This window comes from Bombina bombina, chromosome 4 (genome assembly GCF_027579735.1).
Source record: "Bombina bombina isolate aBomBom1 chromosome 4, aBomBom1.pri, whole genome shotgun sequence".
Taxonomy (NCBI): domain Eukaryota; kingdom Metazoa; phylum Chordata; class Amphibia; order Anura; family Bombinatoridae; genus Bombina; species Bombina bombina.
Genome location: NC_069502.1, coordinates 126,792,881 through 126,811,277, shown reverse-complemented (window position 1 = coordinate 126,811,277; position 18,397 = coordinate 126,792,881). Strand labels below are relative to the sequence as shown.

The following is an 18,397-nucleotide window of genomic DNA, read 5'->3' as shown; positions in this document are numbered from 1 at the left end:
TCCGTGGAGATGTTGCCTGTACAACGGCAAAGAGAATGACTGGGGAAGGCGGAGCCTAGGAGGGATCATGTGACCAGCTTTGCTGGGCTCTTTGCCATTTCCTGTTGGGGAAGAGAATATCCCACAAGTAAGGATGACGCCGTGGACCGGACACACCTATGTTGGAGAAACTAAACTTCATTTAGTGAGAAAAACAACAATTTGAAAAACAGTACTGCGTCGTTAAGAGTAAAAAAGCCTAATATTTTCCAAAAGTGCTTTAAAATGTTATTAATATCACAATTTTAGCATATATGTGTCTTATCTTGCCAGCTAAGTTTGCACCACAAGACTTAACACTTTAAAGTGAATGTAAAGTTTTTGGTTTTTGCAGCCTGTATTCTATTCCTCATCTAATATATAGTATAATCGCAACTTTTTAAAAAATGTTTTTTATATATATTATAGTTATAAATACACTTTATATTTACATTCCCGGCCGTTCCTAGCTCCGCCCTCCATGTATTTCCGGATAATGCCTTTATTACTTCAAATGCGCGTTCCCGATTGCCGGACCAATTGCGCATGCGCACCATTCCCCATACAATCGATTTGCGCCTGCGTGACACAAAAAATGTTATGCCTAAAGCGCAGGCGTCAATCATTGCATTCAATGACTAGCTATCAATGATAGTATTCAATGCCGGCGACGCTGAAATTTGCACTGGTTTGGTATCCTATATACGAGCGTAACCTAGAAGTTACGCTCATATATTTCTGCCGTCGCCCGTAGTTTTTTGGGCCATAGGCAGGTATACCAAACCAGCGCAGTTTGGTATGCAATATACAGCGTAAGGACTTACGTGGCGAAAATGGAGAAATCTTACTCCATTTTCACCTCGCCACAAAAAGCAGCCGTAGTAAGCCTTACGCTGTCTAGTGGAGCCTCGTAACCTAAACTAGCTACAAAATAAACCTAACACCTAACACATGCGCAATGTCTATCTACCTGTCAACCGCGATCCCCTGCCGCAATCCCTAATAAAGTATTTAACCCCTAAACAGCCACTCCCGGACCCCGCTGCCATCTACATTAACTACCCCCTAATGTGATCCCCCTACACCGTCGCCAACAATATTAAACTACCGCCTAAATTGAGCCCCTTACACCGCCGACATCTACCTTACCTACCCACTAAAGTGAGCCCCTTACACCGCCGCCATCTACCTTACCTACCCCCTAATGTGAGCTCCTACCCCGCCGCCATCTATTTTAAAATTATTAACCCCTAATTTAATCCCCCTACCACGCCGCCACCTATATTTAATTATTTAACCCCTAAAATACTAAACTATCCCTACCACTAAACCCAAGTCTAACCCTACAAACAGCCCTGAAAAGGGCTTTTTGCGTGGCATTACCCCAAAGTAAACTGCTCTATTGCCAGCCCTTAAAAGGGCTTTTTGCGGGGCATGCCCCAAAGAATTCAGCTATTTTACCAGCCCTTAAAAGGGCTTTTGGTGGGGCTTTGTCACAAAGTAAACTGCTCTTTTGCATCTAATCCAAATCCCCCTACACCGGCCCTACCTATAATAAATGTATTACCCCCTAATCTAATCCCCCTACACCGGCCCTACCTATAATAAATGTATTAACCCCTAATTTAATCCCCCTACACCGCCGCCAGCTATACTAACCCTAATTATATTAAGGTTAATATAGTTATTATATTATATAGATTAACTATATTAACCCTAATTATATTAGGGTTAATATAGTTAATATCATTATTATATTATCTAAGTATTAAGTATAATAACCCTATCTAACTCTAACATCCCTAACTAAACTCTTATTAAAATAAATATAATATAAATATTATTAATGAAAATATTCCTATTTAAATCTAAATACTTACCTATAAAATAAACCCTAAGATAGCTACAATGTAATTAATAATTACATTGTAGCTATTTTAGGGTTTATATTTATTTTACAGGTAACTTGGTATTTATTTTAACTAGGTAATAACTATTTAATAGCTACCTAGTTAAAATAATTACCAATTTACCAGTAAAATAAATCCTAAACTAAGTTACAAATACACTATCAATAAATTAAATAAACTACAAATATCTAAACTAAAATACAATAAAATAATCTAAAATAAATTACAAAAAAAACAAACACTAATTTACAAAAAATAATAAAAAATATTACAAGATTTTTAAGCTAATTACACCTATTCTAAGCCCCCTAATAAAATAATAAAGCCCCCCAAAATAAAAAAATTTCCCTGCCCTATTCTAAATTAAAAAAATTCAAAGCTCTTTTACCTTACCAGCCCTTAAAAGGGCTTTTTGCGGGGCATGCCCCAAAGAATTCAGCTCTTTTGCCTGTAAAGATAAACACAATACCACCCCCCAACATTACAACCCACCACCCACATACCCCTATTCTATACCCACCCAAACCCCCTTAAATAAACCTAACACTACCCCCATGAAGATCTCCCTACCTTGTCTTCACCCAACCGGGCCGAACTCCTCATCCGATCCGGGCGATGTCTTTATCCAAGCGGCAAAGAAGAAGTCTTCATCCCAGCCATGTCTTTATCCAAGCGGCAGCAAAGTCCTCTTCCATCCGGTGATGTCTTCAAGCGAAGCGGCATCTTCAATCTTCATTCTTCGCTCCTCCTCCGCGGAGCATCCATCTCGGCCGACGACTGAACGACGAATGAGGTACCTTTAAATGACGTCATCCAAGATGGCGTCCGTCTAATTCCGATTGGCTGATAGGATTCTATCAGCCAATCGTAATTAAGGTAGAAAAATCTGATTGACTGATTCAATCAGATTTTTCTACCTTAATTCCTATTGGCTGATAGAATCCTATCAGCCAATCTGAATTCGACGGACGCCATCTTGGATGACGTCATTTAAAAGGTACCTCATTCCTCGTTCAGTCGTCGTGCCGGATGGATGTTCCGCGGAGGAGGAGCGAAGAGAGAAGATTGAAGATGCCGCTTTGCTTGAAGACATCACCGGATAGAAGAAGACTCTCTGCAGCTTGATTGAAGACATCGCCCGGATCGGATGAAGAGTTCTGCCCGGCTGGGTGAATACAAGGTAGGGAGATCTTCAGGGGGGTAGTGTTAGGTTTATTTAAGGGGGGTTTGGGTGGGTTTAGAATAGGGGTATGTGGGTGGTGGGTTGTAATGTTGGGGGGTGGTATTGTGTTTATCTTTACAGGCAAAAGAGCTGAATTCTTTGGGGCATGCCCCGCAAAAAGCCCTTTTAAGGGCTGGTAAGGTAAAAGAGCTTTGAACTTTTTTCATTTAGAATAGGGCAGGGATTTTTTTTTATTTTGGGGGGCTTTATTATTTTATTAGGGGGCTTAGAATAGGTGTAATTAGCTTAAAAATCTTGTAATTTTTTTTATTTTTTGTAATTTAGTGTTTGTTTTTGTAATTTAGTTTAGTTTAAATTATTGTATTTTAGTTTAGATATTTCTAGTTTATTTAATTTATTGATAGTGTAGGTGTATTTGTAACTTAGGTTAGGATTTATTTTACAGGTACATTGGTAATTATTTTAACTAGGTAGCGATTAAATAGTTAACTATTTAATAGCTATTGTACCTAGTTAAAATAAATACAAAGTTGCCTGTAAAATAAATATAAACCCTAAAATCGATACAATGTAATTTATTAATTACATTGTAGCTATCTTAGGGTTTATTTTATAGGTAAGTATTTAGATTTAAATAGAAATATTTTCATTAATAATATTAATATTATATTTATTTTAATAAGAGTTTAGTTAGGGATGTTAGAGTTAGATAGGGTTATTATACTTAATATATATATATAATATAATAACGATATTAACTATATTAACCCTAATATAATTAGGGTTAATATAGTTAATCTATATAATATAATAACTATATTAACCCTAATATAATTAGGGTTAATATAGTTAATCTATATAATATAATAACTATATTAACCCTAATATAATTAGGGTTAATATAGTTAGTATAGCTGGCGGCGGTGTAGGGGGATTAAATTAGGGGTTAATATTTTTAAAATAGATGGCGGCTGGGTAGATGGGGTAGATGTCGGCGGGGTAGATGGGGTAGATGTCGGCGGGGTAGATGTCGGCGGGGTAGATGGGGTAGATGTTGGCGGGGTAGATGTTGGCGGGGTAGATGTTGATGGGGTAGATGTCGGCGGGGTAGATGTAGATGGGGTAGATGGCGGCGCGGTAGATGTCGGCGGGGTAGATGGGGTAGATGTCGGCGGGGTAGCTAAGTTAGATGGCGGCGGTTTAGGGGTTAATAACTTTATTAGGTAGCGGCGGGGTCCTTGAGCAGCGGTTTAGGGGTTAAACACTTTATTGGGGATCACGGACAGCGGTTGACAGGTAGATAGACATTGCGCATGCGTTAGGTGTTCGGAATTGTTTGCGCATGCGCTACATGTGAACGAGCATGACTTGTCAATGATGATTTGTTAGGGAACGCATGCGCAGTTTGATCGCGTTACGTGTGCAAAAAGGGGCTGGACGCCACGGGGTATGAGCTAGAATTCGTTAAGGGCAATGTCAATCAAATTAGATACGAGGGACAAGATGGCGGGCGGAGGAAGAAAGTAAGCGAAGTAGGTTTATAAATCCTTAGATTATGGTTTTAGTCTTAAATTATAAAAAAATTATGAATTCAACTAACGTTTATTTTAGGTAATTAACAAGATGAGGAAGAGTGGTGAACGTGACTTGACATTCACTTTAAGGAAAAACAGAATTTATGTTTACCTGATAAATTTCTTTCTCCTACGGTGTATCCGGTCCACGGCTTCATCCTTACTTGTGGGATATTCTTAATCCCTACAGGAAGTGGCAAAGAGAGCACACAGCAGAGCTGTACATATAGCTCCCCTCAGGCTCCGCCCCACAGTCATTCGACCGACGGTTAGGAGAAAAAGGAGAACCATAGGGTGCAGTGGTGACTGTAGTTTACAAAAATAAATTTAAACCTGACCAAAATGCCAGGGTGGGCCGTGGACCGGATACACCGTAGGAGAAAGAAATTTATCAGGTAAACATAAATTCTGTTTTCTCCTACATTGGTGTATCCGGTCCACGGCTTCATCCTTACTTGTGGGAACCAATACCAAAGCTTTAGGACACGGATGAAGGGAGGGAACAAGTCAGGTAACCTAAACGGAAGGCACCACTGCTTGTAAAACCTCTCCCCCAAAAATAGCCTCCGAAGAAGCAAAAGTATTGAATTTGTAAAATTTGGCAAATGTATGCAGTGAAGACCAAGTCGCTGCCTTACAGATCTGTTCAACAGAAGCCTCATTCTTGAAAGCCCATGTGGAAGCCACAGCTCTAGTAGAGTGAGCTGTAATTCGTTCAGGAGGCTGCCTTCCAGCAGTCTCATAAGCCAACCGGATGATGCTTTTCAGCCAGAAAGACAGAGAGGTCGCAGTCGCCTTTTGACCTCTCCTCTTGCCAGAATAGACGACAAACAAGGACAATGTTTGTCTGAAGTCTTTAGTTGCTTTTAGATAAAACTTCAAAGCACGAACCACATCAAGATTGTGTAACGGACGTTCCTTGTTAGAAACTGGATTAGGACACAGAGAAGGAACAACTATTTCCTGGTTAATATTCTTATTGGAAACCACTTTTGGAAGAAAACCAGGTTTGGTACGTAAAATGACCATATCTGTATGAAACACCAGATAGGGTGAATTACATTGCAAAGCAGACAATTCAGAAACTCTTCTAGCAGAAGAAATAGCTACCAAAAACAAAACTTTCCAAGATAGTAACTTAATATCCATGGAATGTAGAGGTTCAAACGGAACCCCTTGAAGAACTGAAAGAACTAAATTTAGACTCCATGGAGGAGCCACAGGTCTGTAGACAGGCTTGATTCTGACTAAAGCCTGTACAAACGCCTGAACATCTGGCACGGCTGCCAGATGCTTGTGTAACAAAACAGACAGAGCAGATATCTGTCCTTTTAAGGAACTAGCTGACAGACCTTTCTCCAATCCTTCTTGGAGAAAAGATAGTAACCTTGGAATCCTAATCTTACTCCATGAGTAACCCTTGGATTCGCACCAGCAAAGATATTTCCGCCATATCTTATGGTAAATTTTCCTGGTGACAGGCTTTCTAGCCTGGATCAGAGTATCTATAACTGATTCCGAAAACCCACGCTTAGCTAGAATCAAGCGTTCAATCTCCAAGCAGTCAGTTGCAGAGAAACTAGGTTTGGATGTTCGAATGGACCTTGGATTAGAAGGTCCTGCCTCAAAGGTAGCTTCCATGGTGGAACCGATGACATATTCACCAGGTCTGCATACCAAGTCATGCGTGGCCATGCAGGAGCTATCAGAATTACCGAAGCCTTCTCCTGTTTGATCCTGGCTACTAGCCGGGGGAGAAGAGGAAACGGTGGAAAGACATAAGCTAGATTGAACGACCAAGGCGCCACTAAGGCATCTACCAATGTCGCCTTGGGATCCCTGGACCTGGACCCGTAACGTGGAACTTTGGAGTTCTGACGTGACGCCATCAGATCCAGATCTGGAAGGCCCCATAGTTGAGTTAACTGGGCAAAAACCTCCGGGTGAAGTTCCCACTCCCCCGGATGGAAAGTCTGACGACTCAGATAATCCGCTTCCCAGTTGTCCACTCCTGGGATGTGAATTACTGATAGATGGCAGGAGTGATCCTCTGCCCATTTGATGATCTTGGATACCTCCCTCATCGCCAGGGAACTCTTTGTTCCTCCCTGATGATTGTTGTACGCTACAGTCGTCATGTTGTCCGACTGAAATCTGATGAATTTGGCCTCCGCTAGTTGAGGCCATGCCTGGAGCGCATTGAATATCGCTCTCAATTCCAAAATGTTGATCGGGAGAAGAGATTCTTCCCGAGACCATAGACCCTGAGCTTTCAGGGACTCCCAGACCGCCTAAGAGGCTGGCGTCGGTCGTGACAATGATCCACTCCGGTCTGCGGAAACTCATTCCCTGAGACAGGTGATCCTGAGACAACCACCAGAGGAGTGAGTCTCTGGTTTTCTGGTCCATTTGTATCTGGGGAGACAAATCTGCATAATCCCCATTCCACTGTTTGAGCATGCACAGTTGCAGTGGTATTAAATGAATTTGAGCAAAGGGAACCACGTCCATTGTCGCAACCGTTAGTCCTATTACCTCCATGCACTGAGCTACGGAGGGTTGAGGAATGGCATGAAGAACTCGACAAGAGTTCAAAAGTTTTAACTTCCTGACCTCCGTCAGAAAGATCTTCATTTCTACCGAGTCTATTATTGTTCCCAGGAAGGGAACCCTTGTGAACGGGGACAGAGAACTCTTTTCTATGTTCACCTTCCACCCGTGAGTCCTTAGAAAGGCTAGAACAATGTCCGTATGAGCCTTTGCTTTGTGAAAGGACGACGCTTGTATTAAGATGTCGTCTAGGTAAGGTGCTACTGCAATGCCCCTTGGTCTTAGCACCGCTAGAAGGGACCCTAGCACCTTTGTGAAAATTCTGGGAGCAGTGGCCAATCCGAAGAGAAGAGCCACAAACTGGTAATGCTTGTCCAGAAAGGCGAACCTCAGGAACTGATGGTGATCTTTGTGGATAGGAATATGCAGGTAGTCATATATTGACCCTCCTGGATCATTGGTAAAATTGTCCGAATGGTTTCCATTTTAAATGATGGAATTCTGAGAAATTTGTTTAGGATTTTTAAATCCAGGATTGGCCTGAAAGTTCCTTCCTTTTTGGGAACTACAAACAGGTTTGAGTAAAAACCCAGTCCTTGTTCTGCTGTTGGAACTGGGTGTATCACTCCCATTTTTAGAAGGTCTTCTATGCAACGTAAGAATGCCTGTCTCTTTATCTGGTCTAAAGATAAGCGAGACATGTGGAACCTTCCCTTTGGAGGAAAGTCCTTGAATTCTAGAAGATACCCCTGACAAACAATTTCTAGTGCCCAGGGGTCCGGAACATCTCTTGCCCAAGCCTGAGCAAAGAGAGAAAGTCTGCCCCCTACTAGATCCGGTCCCGGATCGGGGGCTACCCCTTCATGCTGTCTTGGTAGCAGCAGCAGGCTTCTTGGCCTGTTTACCCTTGTTCCAGCCTTGCAATGGTTTCCATGCTGGTTTGGGCTGGGATGCGTTACCCTCTTGCCTAGTGGCTGTAGAGGTAGAAGTAGGTCCGTTCCTGAAATTGCAAAAGGAACGAAAATTAGACTTATTTTTAGCTTTGAAAGGTCTATCCTGTGGAAGGGCATGGCCCTTTCCCCCAGTGATATCTGAAATAATTTCTTTCAACTCTGGCCTGAATAGGGTCTTACCCTTGAAAGGAATATTAAGCAATTTTGTTTTGGACGACACATCCGCCGACCAAGATTTTAGCCAAAGCGCTCTGTGCGCCACGATTGCGAACCAGAATTTTTCGCCGCTAATTTAGCTAACTGAAAAGCGGCATCTGTAATGAAAGAATTAGCCAACTTCAGGGCGTGAATTCTGTCCATGACTTCATCATAAGAAGTCTCCTTCTGGAGCGAGTTTTCTAGTTCCTCAAACCAAAAAGCCGCTGCAGTGGTTACAGGAATAATGCAAGAAATTGGATGAAGAAGAAAACCTTGTTGAACAAAAATTTTCTTAAGTAAACCTAATTTTTTATCCATAGGATCTTTGAAAGCGCTACTGTCTTTTATTGGTATAGTCGTGCGCTTAGCTAGTGTTGAAACTACCCCCTCTACCTTAGGGACCGTCTGCCACACGTCCCTTCTGGGGTCAACAATTGGGAACATTTTCTTAAATATAGGAAGGGGAACAAAAGGTACACCTGGCTTCTCCCACTCCCTAGTCACGATATCCGCCACCCTCTTAGATATCGGAAACGCATCAGTGTGTACTGGGACCTCTAAGAATTTGTCCATTTTACACAATTTTTCTGGGACCACCAAAGGGTCACAATCATCAAGTGTAGCTAGGACCTCCTTAAGCAGGGCGCGGAGGTGTTCTAACTTAAATTTAAATGCTATGGTATCTGGCTCTGCCTGCTGAGAAACTTTTCCTGTGTCAGAAATTTCTCCCTCAGACAGGCCCTCCCTCACCGCCAAGTCAGATTGATGTGAGGGCACTACAGATAAATTATCCTCTGCGTCTGCTTGCTCATTTTCTGTATTTAAAACTGAGCAATCACGCTTCCTTGGAAAAGATGGCAGTTTGGCTAAAAATGCTGCGAGAGAATTATCCATTACTGCTGCTAACTGTTGCAAAGTAATAGCAATTGGTGCGCTAGATGTACTGGGCATCGCTTGCGCGGGCATAGCTGGTGTTGACACAGAAGGAGAGGATAGCGGGCTATCCTCACTACCTTCAGCTAAATAATCATCTTGGGCTACATCTTTAAGCGTGACTGTACGGTCCTTAAGCTGTTTGGACGCTATGGCACACTTCACACAAATTTAATGGGGGAACCGCCTTGGCCTTTAAACATACAGGACATAGGCTATCTGAAGGGTCAGACATGTTTGACAGACTTAGACAGAACTTCAATGCAATAAAAATTAATTTTGACAAAAACGTTACTGTATCTTTAAATAATAAAAGTGCACACTTTATTACTGAAGCATCAAAAAACCATCAAATAAACATCCGATTTTAATGAAATTTTCACCAGTGTCTAAATGCTTTGAAAAGATTGCACACAAATTTTCAGACCAATTAACCCCTTAACACCCAAACCGGAGCTAAGAACAGCAGTTAACCGGTTAAAAACACTAAAGTACAATGCCACAGCCTCTACTGTGGCTTTTACCTTCCTTAGGGATTATTTAAGTAGGAAATAAGCCTCTCTGAAGTCCTTTCTGATGTCTCTGGACTCCCCACGTGAAGCTGCATGAACTGTCTAGTCAAAATAACTGCGCAATTGAGGCGCGAAAATGAGGCCTCCTCCCTCTTCATTCCAGAGTGGTGGGGCCTTTTAGACTAGATTAGGTGTCCAATTAAGTGCCAGGCGCAATATTAAACTAACACCACATACTCTTTACCAACCCCGTGGAGATGCTACTAGTTAGAGCGGCAAAGAGAATGACTGGGGGGGCGGAGCCTGAGGGGAGCTATATGGACAGCTCTGCTGTGTGCTCTCTTTGCCACTTCCTGTAGGGATTGAGAATATCCCACAAGTAAGGATGAAGCCGTGGACCGGATACACCAATGTAGGAGAAAAAAAGTTATGAGAAATAATATAGCAAACCCCCCCCCCCCCCCCCCCCGATAATTCACACTATCCCTTCGTTTAGGCTAAATTTTCAGTTTAGGCCCCCCCGGAGCTGGAGCTTGCTGCCTTCATAAGCATTTCAACTGCGCATCTGAGGCCCCGCCCATCTATATCGATGTCCCTCTGCCTAGGAAAAACCGCTGTAAAGCGGTCTAAAAACTAGCCATGTGGGTTTTTCATATTCCCCATCTAACATTGTAAGCCATGTGAAACCCTCCAGTGCCATCAGACATAAAAACGTTTGTTCATAAAAACGTTATGTTGCCCCTAAGTATAAAACTGTTTTATCATCAAAACATTATGTTACCAGTGTCAACCAAATTTTTAGCCCATAATATACAGGTCCCAGTAATACCGCCTTCTTTACATGCAGGATTACTGCTTGCCCCTTCCCTTAAGGGAACTATGTCAGCCAATTCTAAAATACCACAGTCTCTCCAGAAAAAAATGACTGAACATACCTCAATGCTTGTAGCATGAAAAATGTTCCCCACACTGAAGCTTCTCAAGTACTCCTCAGCCATTCTGTGGGAACTTCTCTGGATCTTAGTGACAACTGCTAAGATCATCAGCCTCCAGGCAGAAATCTTCATCCATCTGCTGCCTGTGAAAAAATAGCACTCACCGGTACCATTTAAAATAAAAAAGTCTTGCTTGAAGAGAATAAAAACTATAATTTTAACACCTTTCACTTTACCTCTTCCTATTACTAGTATAGGCAAAGAGAATGACTGGGGGTGGAGAGAAGGGAGGAGATATATATATATATATATATATATATATATATATATATATATATATAGAAAGCAAAAAGATGCACTCTCAGGACTTTTCACAAAAAACCAATTTAATGGAACGTTTTCGGGGTTCACAACCCCTTCATCAGCATGCAAAACAAACAAAATTCAACTCATTTATAGTGTTACATATCAATTACCACATATCAATCCAAGTGTCTCTCCAAAGGAAAAGTGCGCCAATTTTTCGAGTTTGGAACGCATGTTGCGTTCCACAGTGCTGTCCGAAACCGGAAGTTGTATTACCTCACTTCCGGTTTACGGATTCAACAGATAAAACGTGAAATAAAAGATAAAATAGTGTACTCTACAATTTCAAACATATTAATGTGACATGTCAGTTTGGGGAACTTGTTATAACAACAGTGTGCCACATTCTAATAAGTGCCAGGAAAATTGTGATGGATATACATTATCGAATGTTGCTACATCCGGTGAGCATAGAAACAGTAACCATGGCAATCATACACAATTCTGGTTGCCAAGAGATGCCATAATTTACAATGGTATGCAAGCTGAATGAAACAACAATTGTCATAGTGCCATAAGTAACGTGTACTGAATAATATACAATCATATTGTATATATAAAAAAAGAATACTAAAAAATTGAATTAACCTCATTTATTTACATCTCCAGCGCTCTCATTATTGGACTGCACAATTCCTCCTGTGCTGACAGTACAGAGTATACTTGGATTTTTGGCTGCAGTAAATTAACTCCTTTTCATATCCTTTCACCGGCACACTGCTACATGCTCCCCTCCAGCATGACATCACAACCCAGAACAGAGGATAACAACATCTCTGAGTCCAACATTCAGGTGGAAGACCTGACCTGCCAGGCCGTGGCAGCACAGACAGGCACTGCATCTTACACCCCTGATGATGCCGACCGGATTCTGTTTGCACCCATCTCCAAAACAATTGGTGAGACCCCAGTTAATTTATATTACTCTTTACTTAAATTAAAAAAAAGAGAGGTTGATTTGGCGTTCAATGGCAGCTATCTGTCCGATTACTATAGAACAGGACACATTCCCCGTGGGTTTAGAGTCCACAATGTGCCCACTATTGGGCGTGATAACCCAGATTTCAGAAAAAAGTGGTGTTATATTTTAAATAAGTGCTCTTTAGACCTAATACTATTAGTTATTGAAGAGGTTACTGCAATCCTTAGTAAAGTTAGGACTGAAATACAAACATTTGAATCCTTACATAGTATCACACTCACTAATGACACCCAAGAGAACTGGTTATCAAAAATTAAATTGCAAATTGACAAATACCAGAGTGATTTAATCACATTTAAAAATAAAAAACTAGAGTGTCAATAGTGACTACACTCAGGGAAAAGTGTACAAATGGCTGACTAACACACAGGGGAATCAGACCAGGAGGAGACACAGAACCAGACGGGTTCACTTTGACACGGTAGATACCAGTGGTGAAGATTCCACTGATGCCGATAGGAACCCCTCTGGCACTGCGTTTACTCCACCTGGTCAACATAGGCATCAGGATCAATTCTCCTCACATGAACCCAGATCACACTCAACTCCTAGTCATTTTTTAGGGGTAACAACACGATCTCGGGGAGGGGGAGGCATAACAGACCCCATATCAGGCGGGCGGGGTATCAGACATCGACCCCCCAGACGACCACGACAGAGGACATAATTGTCAATTTGAGTGCACATGCCTTAACTGATAATGAACGTAAAGTTCTCAATAAAGGCTTATCTTTTGTGCCGAGCACTTTAATCTCTGAGTTTGACCTTAAATTAGACCTTTACAAATTAAATAGATCTCTTAAGATTAAAGAATTCTTCCAAAACAAAGATTCGTCTGGACAGAAGTCCCATATTGAACTTAAATGCAGTGTACCTAGCTCTTTTGAACCCAGCAATAGCAGTCCAAGTACCAAAACATTTTTGAGTTTGATAACACAGGACTTGGACACAGAAAGAAAAGATACACTATGGAAACATAATCTCTCAAGAGATGAATTGAAGGCTATTAAAACTCTCCAGAATGACTCCTCTATAGTCATCAGGCCCGCCGACAAGGGCGGGGCCATTGTTCTTTTAGATTACAGTGATTATAGAGGGGACATCCTGAAGCAATTATCAGACACCCAGACATACAAATTGTTAACTTCTGACCCTACTACACTATTCAAAATACAACTTGACAAATTGATTGAATTGGGATTTGAACAAGGGTACATAACTGAGCACATTCGTGACTTTTGCATTACCACATACCCTAAGATACCCATCTTATATTCAATCCCCAAAATTCATAAAACATTAGACCACCCACCGGGCCGTCCCATTGTGTCAGCCAGGGAATCACTTACCCAACCTATAGCACAATATGTGGACGTACTCCTACAGCCAGTGGTGAAAGCAACACGGTCTTATGTTATGGATACGAATGACTTCATTCGTAAAATACGGACTGTTGACATCCAGCCAGATGATTTACTCGTCACTCTGGATGTCAACAGTCTGTATACCATTATACCACATCTTGACGGACTTAAGGCTATACAAGAGCACCTCACGGGTAATACCCTTTATGAGGGGCCCCCAGTAGGATTTTTACTGTCCCTCATTGAATTCTCTCTTTTTAAAAACTATTTTCGGTTCGAAAATAGTTTTTATTTGCAAACTGCCGGCACAGCCATGGGTTCCTCCATGGCCCCCTCGTACGCCAACATTTATATGTCACAATTTGAAAACATGTATCTATGGAATACGTCGAACGTATCTATTATCTGTTATTACAGATACATAGATGACATTTTCTTGGTGTGGCGAGGGGGCCTGGAGGAACTCCATAAATGGTTTGATGTGTTTAATAACACTACTGACAATGTCAAGTTTAAGATGACAGCTGACACTGCATCCATTCATTTCTTGGACTTGACAGTTTTCAAGGATTCTAATAAATTAGGAACCACATTGTATCATAAACCCACCGACCGCAACTCTATATTAAGGGCAGATAGTTGCCATCCCCCAGCCCTATTAAAGGGCATTGTAAAATCACAATGCATAAGAACAATGTGTAACAATTCGAATCCTGTAACGGGGGTCTCCCAATTGAAAGGAGTGGGTGAGAAGTTCCAGAACAGGGGCTACAAGATCCCGATAATTCATGATGCTGTGGAATCGGTTTCAAGGCTAACACAGACAGAATTAATTATACCCAAACCAAAAAGGGACGCTAGTGACAAGCTCATTATGTCCACCACTTTTACTCCAGTGACAAAAAATATTGGCCAAATTCTTCGACAGCACTGGCCAATTATGTCTTCAGACCCAAAACTCACATTTACCCATAACCTACGACCTATGGTTGGATTTAAGCGGGGAACTAATCTTAAAGACCTTCTGGTGAAAACGGACCCCAAGCAGTGTTACTCAACTGGAATGAAAAGGAATATAAGAGGCTCCTATCGCTGTTTGGGCTGCACAACGTGTAATGGCCTAGTGGGCACTAAAGTCTTCCATCACCCACACACTAATCGAACATTCTCCATCCGGCACTCCATAACGTGCACCACCACTCACGTTATATATTTATTGTTTTGTCCATGTTCTTGTTTCTACATAGGGAAGACCTCTGGCACACTTCGTGAGCGTATGGCTAATCATCGCCACGCCATAAGGACAGCACTTAAAAACGGCGATTCCGAACAGCCAGTAGCGCGACACTGCGCTAACAAGGGACACTCAGTATCTTCCATCCGCTATATTCTAATCGACCACATACCCCCATTAGATCGTGGAGGCGACCGGAATAAGCAACTTCTGAGACGAGAGGCCCAGTGGATGTTCAGATTAGGCACAATACAACCAGGTGGCTTGAACACCATGCCGGACTTTAAGAGCATTATGTGATCCATAACTGGGGTGCCACATACTTGGGGTATGCCAGGTGGATATGGTGGCTCCGTTTTGGCACACATTTCAGTTTCCCCTAGGTGTAGGGGGGAGTGTTGTGCGCCTAACGGCACAGTTTGGGTGGGACATCTGTCTCCACCTTCTCTGTGGAAGCCTGGTCCGCCGTGAGCCATTACCCATTTGTTCTAACATGCACCACCAGTCTTAAAGACGGACACTAAAAAAGTCACATCCACTTAAAGAATTACAGAGGTGGATAGTATCTACACGAGCTTTATATGTCCATGATTCTTATCTGTATTACCTTTTCTCAAATATCCTTGCCTTGTAATTATACTGGAGATTAGAATCCTGAAATAGGGTTACCCCCTTCACTTGATTATTGGCATATTTTGGCCGACGTAAGCCATTACCCCCTAATGGTCAAAATTTAATCTAATTGAAAATTGTGCCCTAATGAAAAAGCAGCCCAAATAACACAGCCCTACAATTTTGTTACACATATCTACTGCTCTTATCTGATCTTCATTTGCTTGCGAATTTAGTGTAGCATTATATATGTTTAACGCCACTTTACTGCAATATACTGGCGACACATTATGAGCCACATCACTCACATCTGCAACATTACGTTTGTAACTTGCCATTCCAAACATTGGTACTGTCATATGGTCCAACTTTTATGTTTTAACTTTTATTTTTTAACTATTCAATTTTTTAGTATTCTTTTTTTATATATACAATATGATTGTATATTATTCAGTACACGTTACTTATGGCACTATGACAATTGTTGTTTCATTCAGCTTGCATACCATTGTAAATTATGGCATCTCTTGGCAACCAGAATTGTGTATGATTGCCATGGTTACTGTTTCTATGCTCACCGGATGTAGCAACATTCGATAATGTATATCCATCACAATTTTCCTGGCACTTATTAGAATGTGGCACACTGTTGTTATAACAAGTTCCCCAAACTGACATGTCACATTAATATGTTTGAAATTGTAGAGTACACTATTTTATCTTTTATTTCACGTTTTATCTGTTGAATCCGTAAACCGGAAGTGAGGTAATACAACTTCCGGTTTTGGACAGCACTGTGGAACGCAACATGCGTTCCAAACTCGAAAAATTGGCGCACTTTTCCTTTGGAGAGACACTTAGATTGATATGTGGTAATTGATATGTAACACTATAAATGAGTTGAATTTTGTTTGTTTTGCATGCTGATGAAGGGGTTGTGAACCCCGAAAACGTTCCATTAAATTGGTTTTTTGTGAAAAGTCCTGAGAGTGCATCTTTTTGCTTTCTATTTCATGGTATATTATTGCACCCAGGCGAGTTGGCTACTGGTGGGCTGAACTGGAAATTGCTTACTACTATATATATATATATATATATATATAAAGCTCTGCTGTGGTGCTGTTTGCCACTTCCTGTTAGCAGGAGGATAACATCCCACAAGTAAGGATGAATCCGTGAACTCGTCGTATCTAGTAGAAGAAAAACATTCTTTACAGCATGTCATTTTAATTTCCACTGATCCAGTGAACAGTGAATGTCACATGACTCAGTGTCATTTTTTACTATAATGGCCATTTAATGAAAACTAGCTGCACCATAGGAATGATGAGATCACAAATAAGGAACATCTAAAAAAAAAAAAAAAAATAGTAGCAAATGTTCTAGCCGTTTTCTTCTTTTCCAAAATTTGCAACAAAGAAAAAGCAAATTCCAGTAACCTTGCTTACCTTTTAACATTAATAACAAACATACGTGGTGTAAGAAAAAAATCTAAAAAGTTTACTGTACATTTTTAGAAATCACAAAGAAATTACCAGCTATAATAAAGATTTAGATTCATTCACTAGGTTTCCGAAAAAATTAACAAGTAGCATACACATTAAACAAAAGTTGTAACTGTTTATAACAAACTACTTTTGTTTACTGCCAAGTACGGTATCTGCCTTGTTCCCTTTTTTTCCTTGACTGGCAAAGTGCAATAATTGCCAACAGTTATTCAGCGTGCCTTTCCTCTGGCAAAGAAATGTTTAAAATCAATACAACCTAGAGAGGAAGAACAAAATAAGAAATTTGTGTGTGTGAGCATCATTACCTCCCGGTTCTTTGTCAGGATTGTATTCCAAAGCATTGCTACAGATAAGGTCAACATCCAAAAGGAAATCCTTGACTGTCATGTAACGGTGTTTGTCAATTTTGGTCATTATGGTGGAAAGGTCCATGGGCTGTTTGATAACTTCAAGGTAATCTGAAATCTGCAAAACAACCCCAGGCAACTATTAAAAATAAATTTACCCGAAATGATTTGGCTTGAAGCAACAGTACTTTAACCCTCGCAGCCGCAGAGCAGACAAGGAACAGTATAGCTGTTTTTAGATACTTTAACTGCACAACAAACAAAAAAATCTGAAACATTAAAATGAAATGCAATAAATCAGATTACATAAGGCTTTAGTAGCGACCATACAAGAACCTCACTGTACAATAAGATGTATAATACATATACTATGTATTTTCATGCATGGTCTCAAAAGCAATGTCATAAAACAATGTGAAAGTTTATTTGTATTAAACATCAAGACATGTAGGATGAAAAAAAGCTGATCATGCTTTGACACCACAGTTTGGCGGTGATATAGCTCATTTCAATGCTCATACAAAGCAAATGTTTACAACTAACTGGTTTTAAAATTTAAACCAGTGATGGGCAACTATTGGGCTGGGAGCCACATTCAGCCTTCTGTGCCTTCCCTATGACCTCTCCGTGACCTTTCGGTAGGGTGGCCATATTGCTTATTTAAAAAGGAGATACATGAAAAATACTTATGTCAGGGTTCTTATAATGGAGTATTATTAAAAAAATTTCTGTAAACAGCCCTGACACGTGTATTTTTCATGTGTGCCCTGTTTTAAAGCGGCAATATGGCCACCCTACCTTTAGGGAAGAAACAAGTGAACCATCGTTAATAAAATGTTTGTGATAAGCCAAAACGCCCCTCCCCCCGCAGACACAAAATACCTAACCCACCCAGCCCCTTTAATCACTCTTATTGCTACTTTGTGGAAGTTAATAGATTTTAAGACATTAAATAACTTTTGCTTTTCTGTAAGCATTGTGCTTTATCCCCCACTCCCTAGAGAGGCTAAAAAGTAAAATATGTAACCTAGATTACAGAAATTGCTTTTAGGCCTCTAGGGAGCGTCTGACAAGGAATAATTTTTACAGAAAATCAAAAGGTGTTTTGTACCGTTTTAACTTTTTTGCTGCAGGTTAAATGAAGTTAAACAATACAGTGAGGTCCTTTGAAGGACTCAGGGGCTGCACATGCAGTCCTATGACTCATGCTAGTTGCCT

General features: G+C 40.9%; 1 protein-coding gene across 1 annotated transcript in view; it reads right to left on the bottom strand.

Moving 5' to 3' along the window:
- Positions 1-18,397, bottom strand: part of ATAD2B (ATPase family AAA domain containing 2B) — an 823,789-nt gene that overhangs the window by 247,128 nt on the left and 558,264 nt on the right. Inside the window, exon 21 of the mRNA XM_053711168.1 lies at positions 17,138-17,297. Coding sequence (XP_053567143.1) covers positions 17,138-17,297 — 160 coding nt within the window. The remainder of the gene's footprint in view (positions 1-17,137; positions 17,298-18,397) is intronic.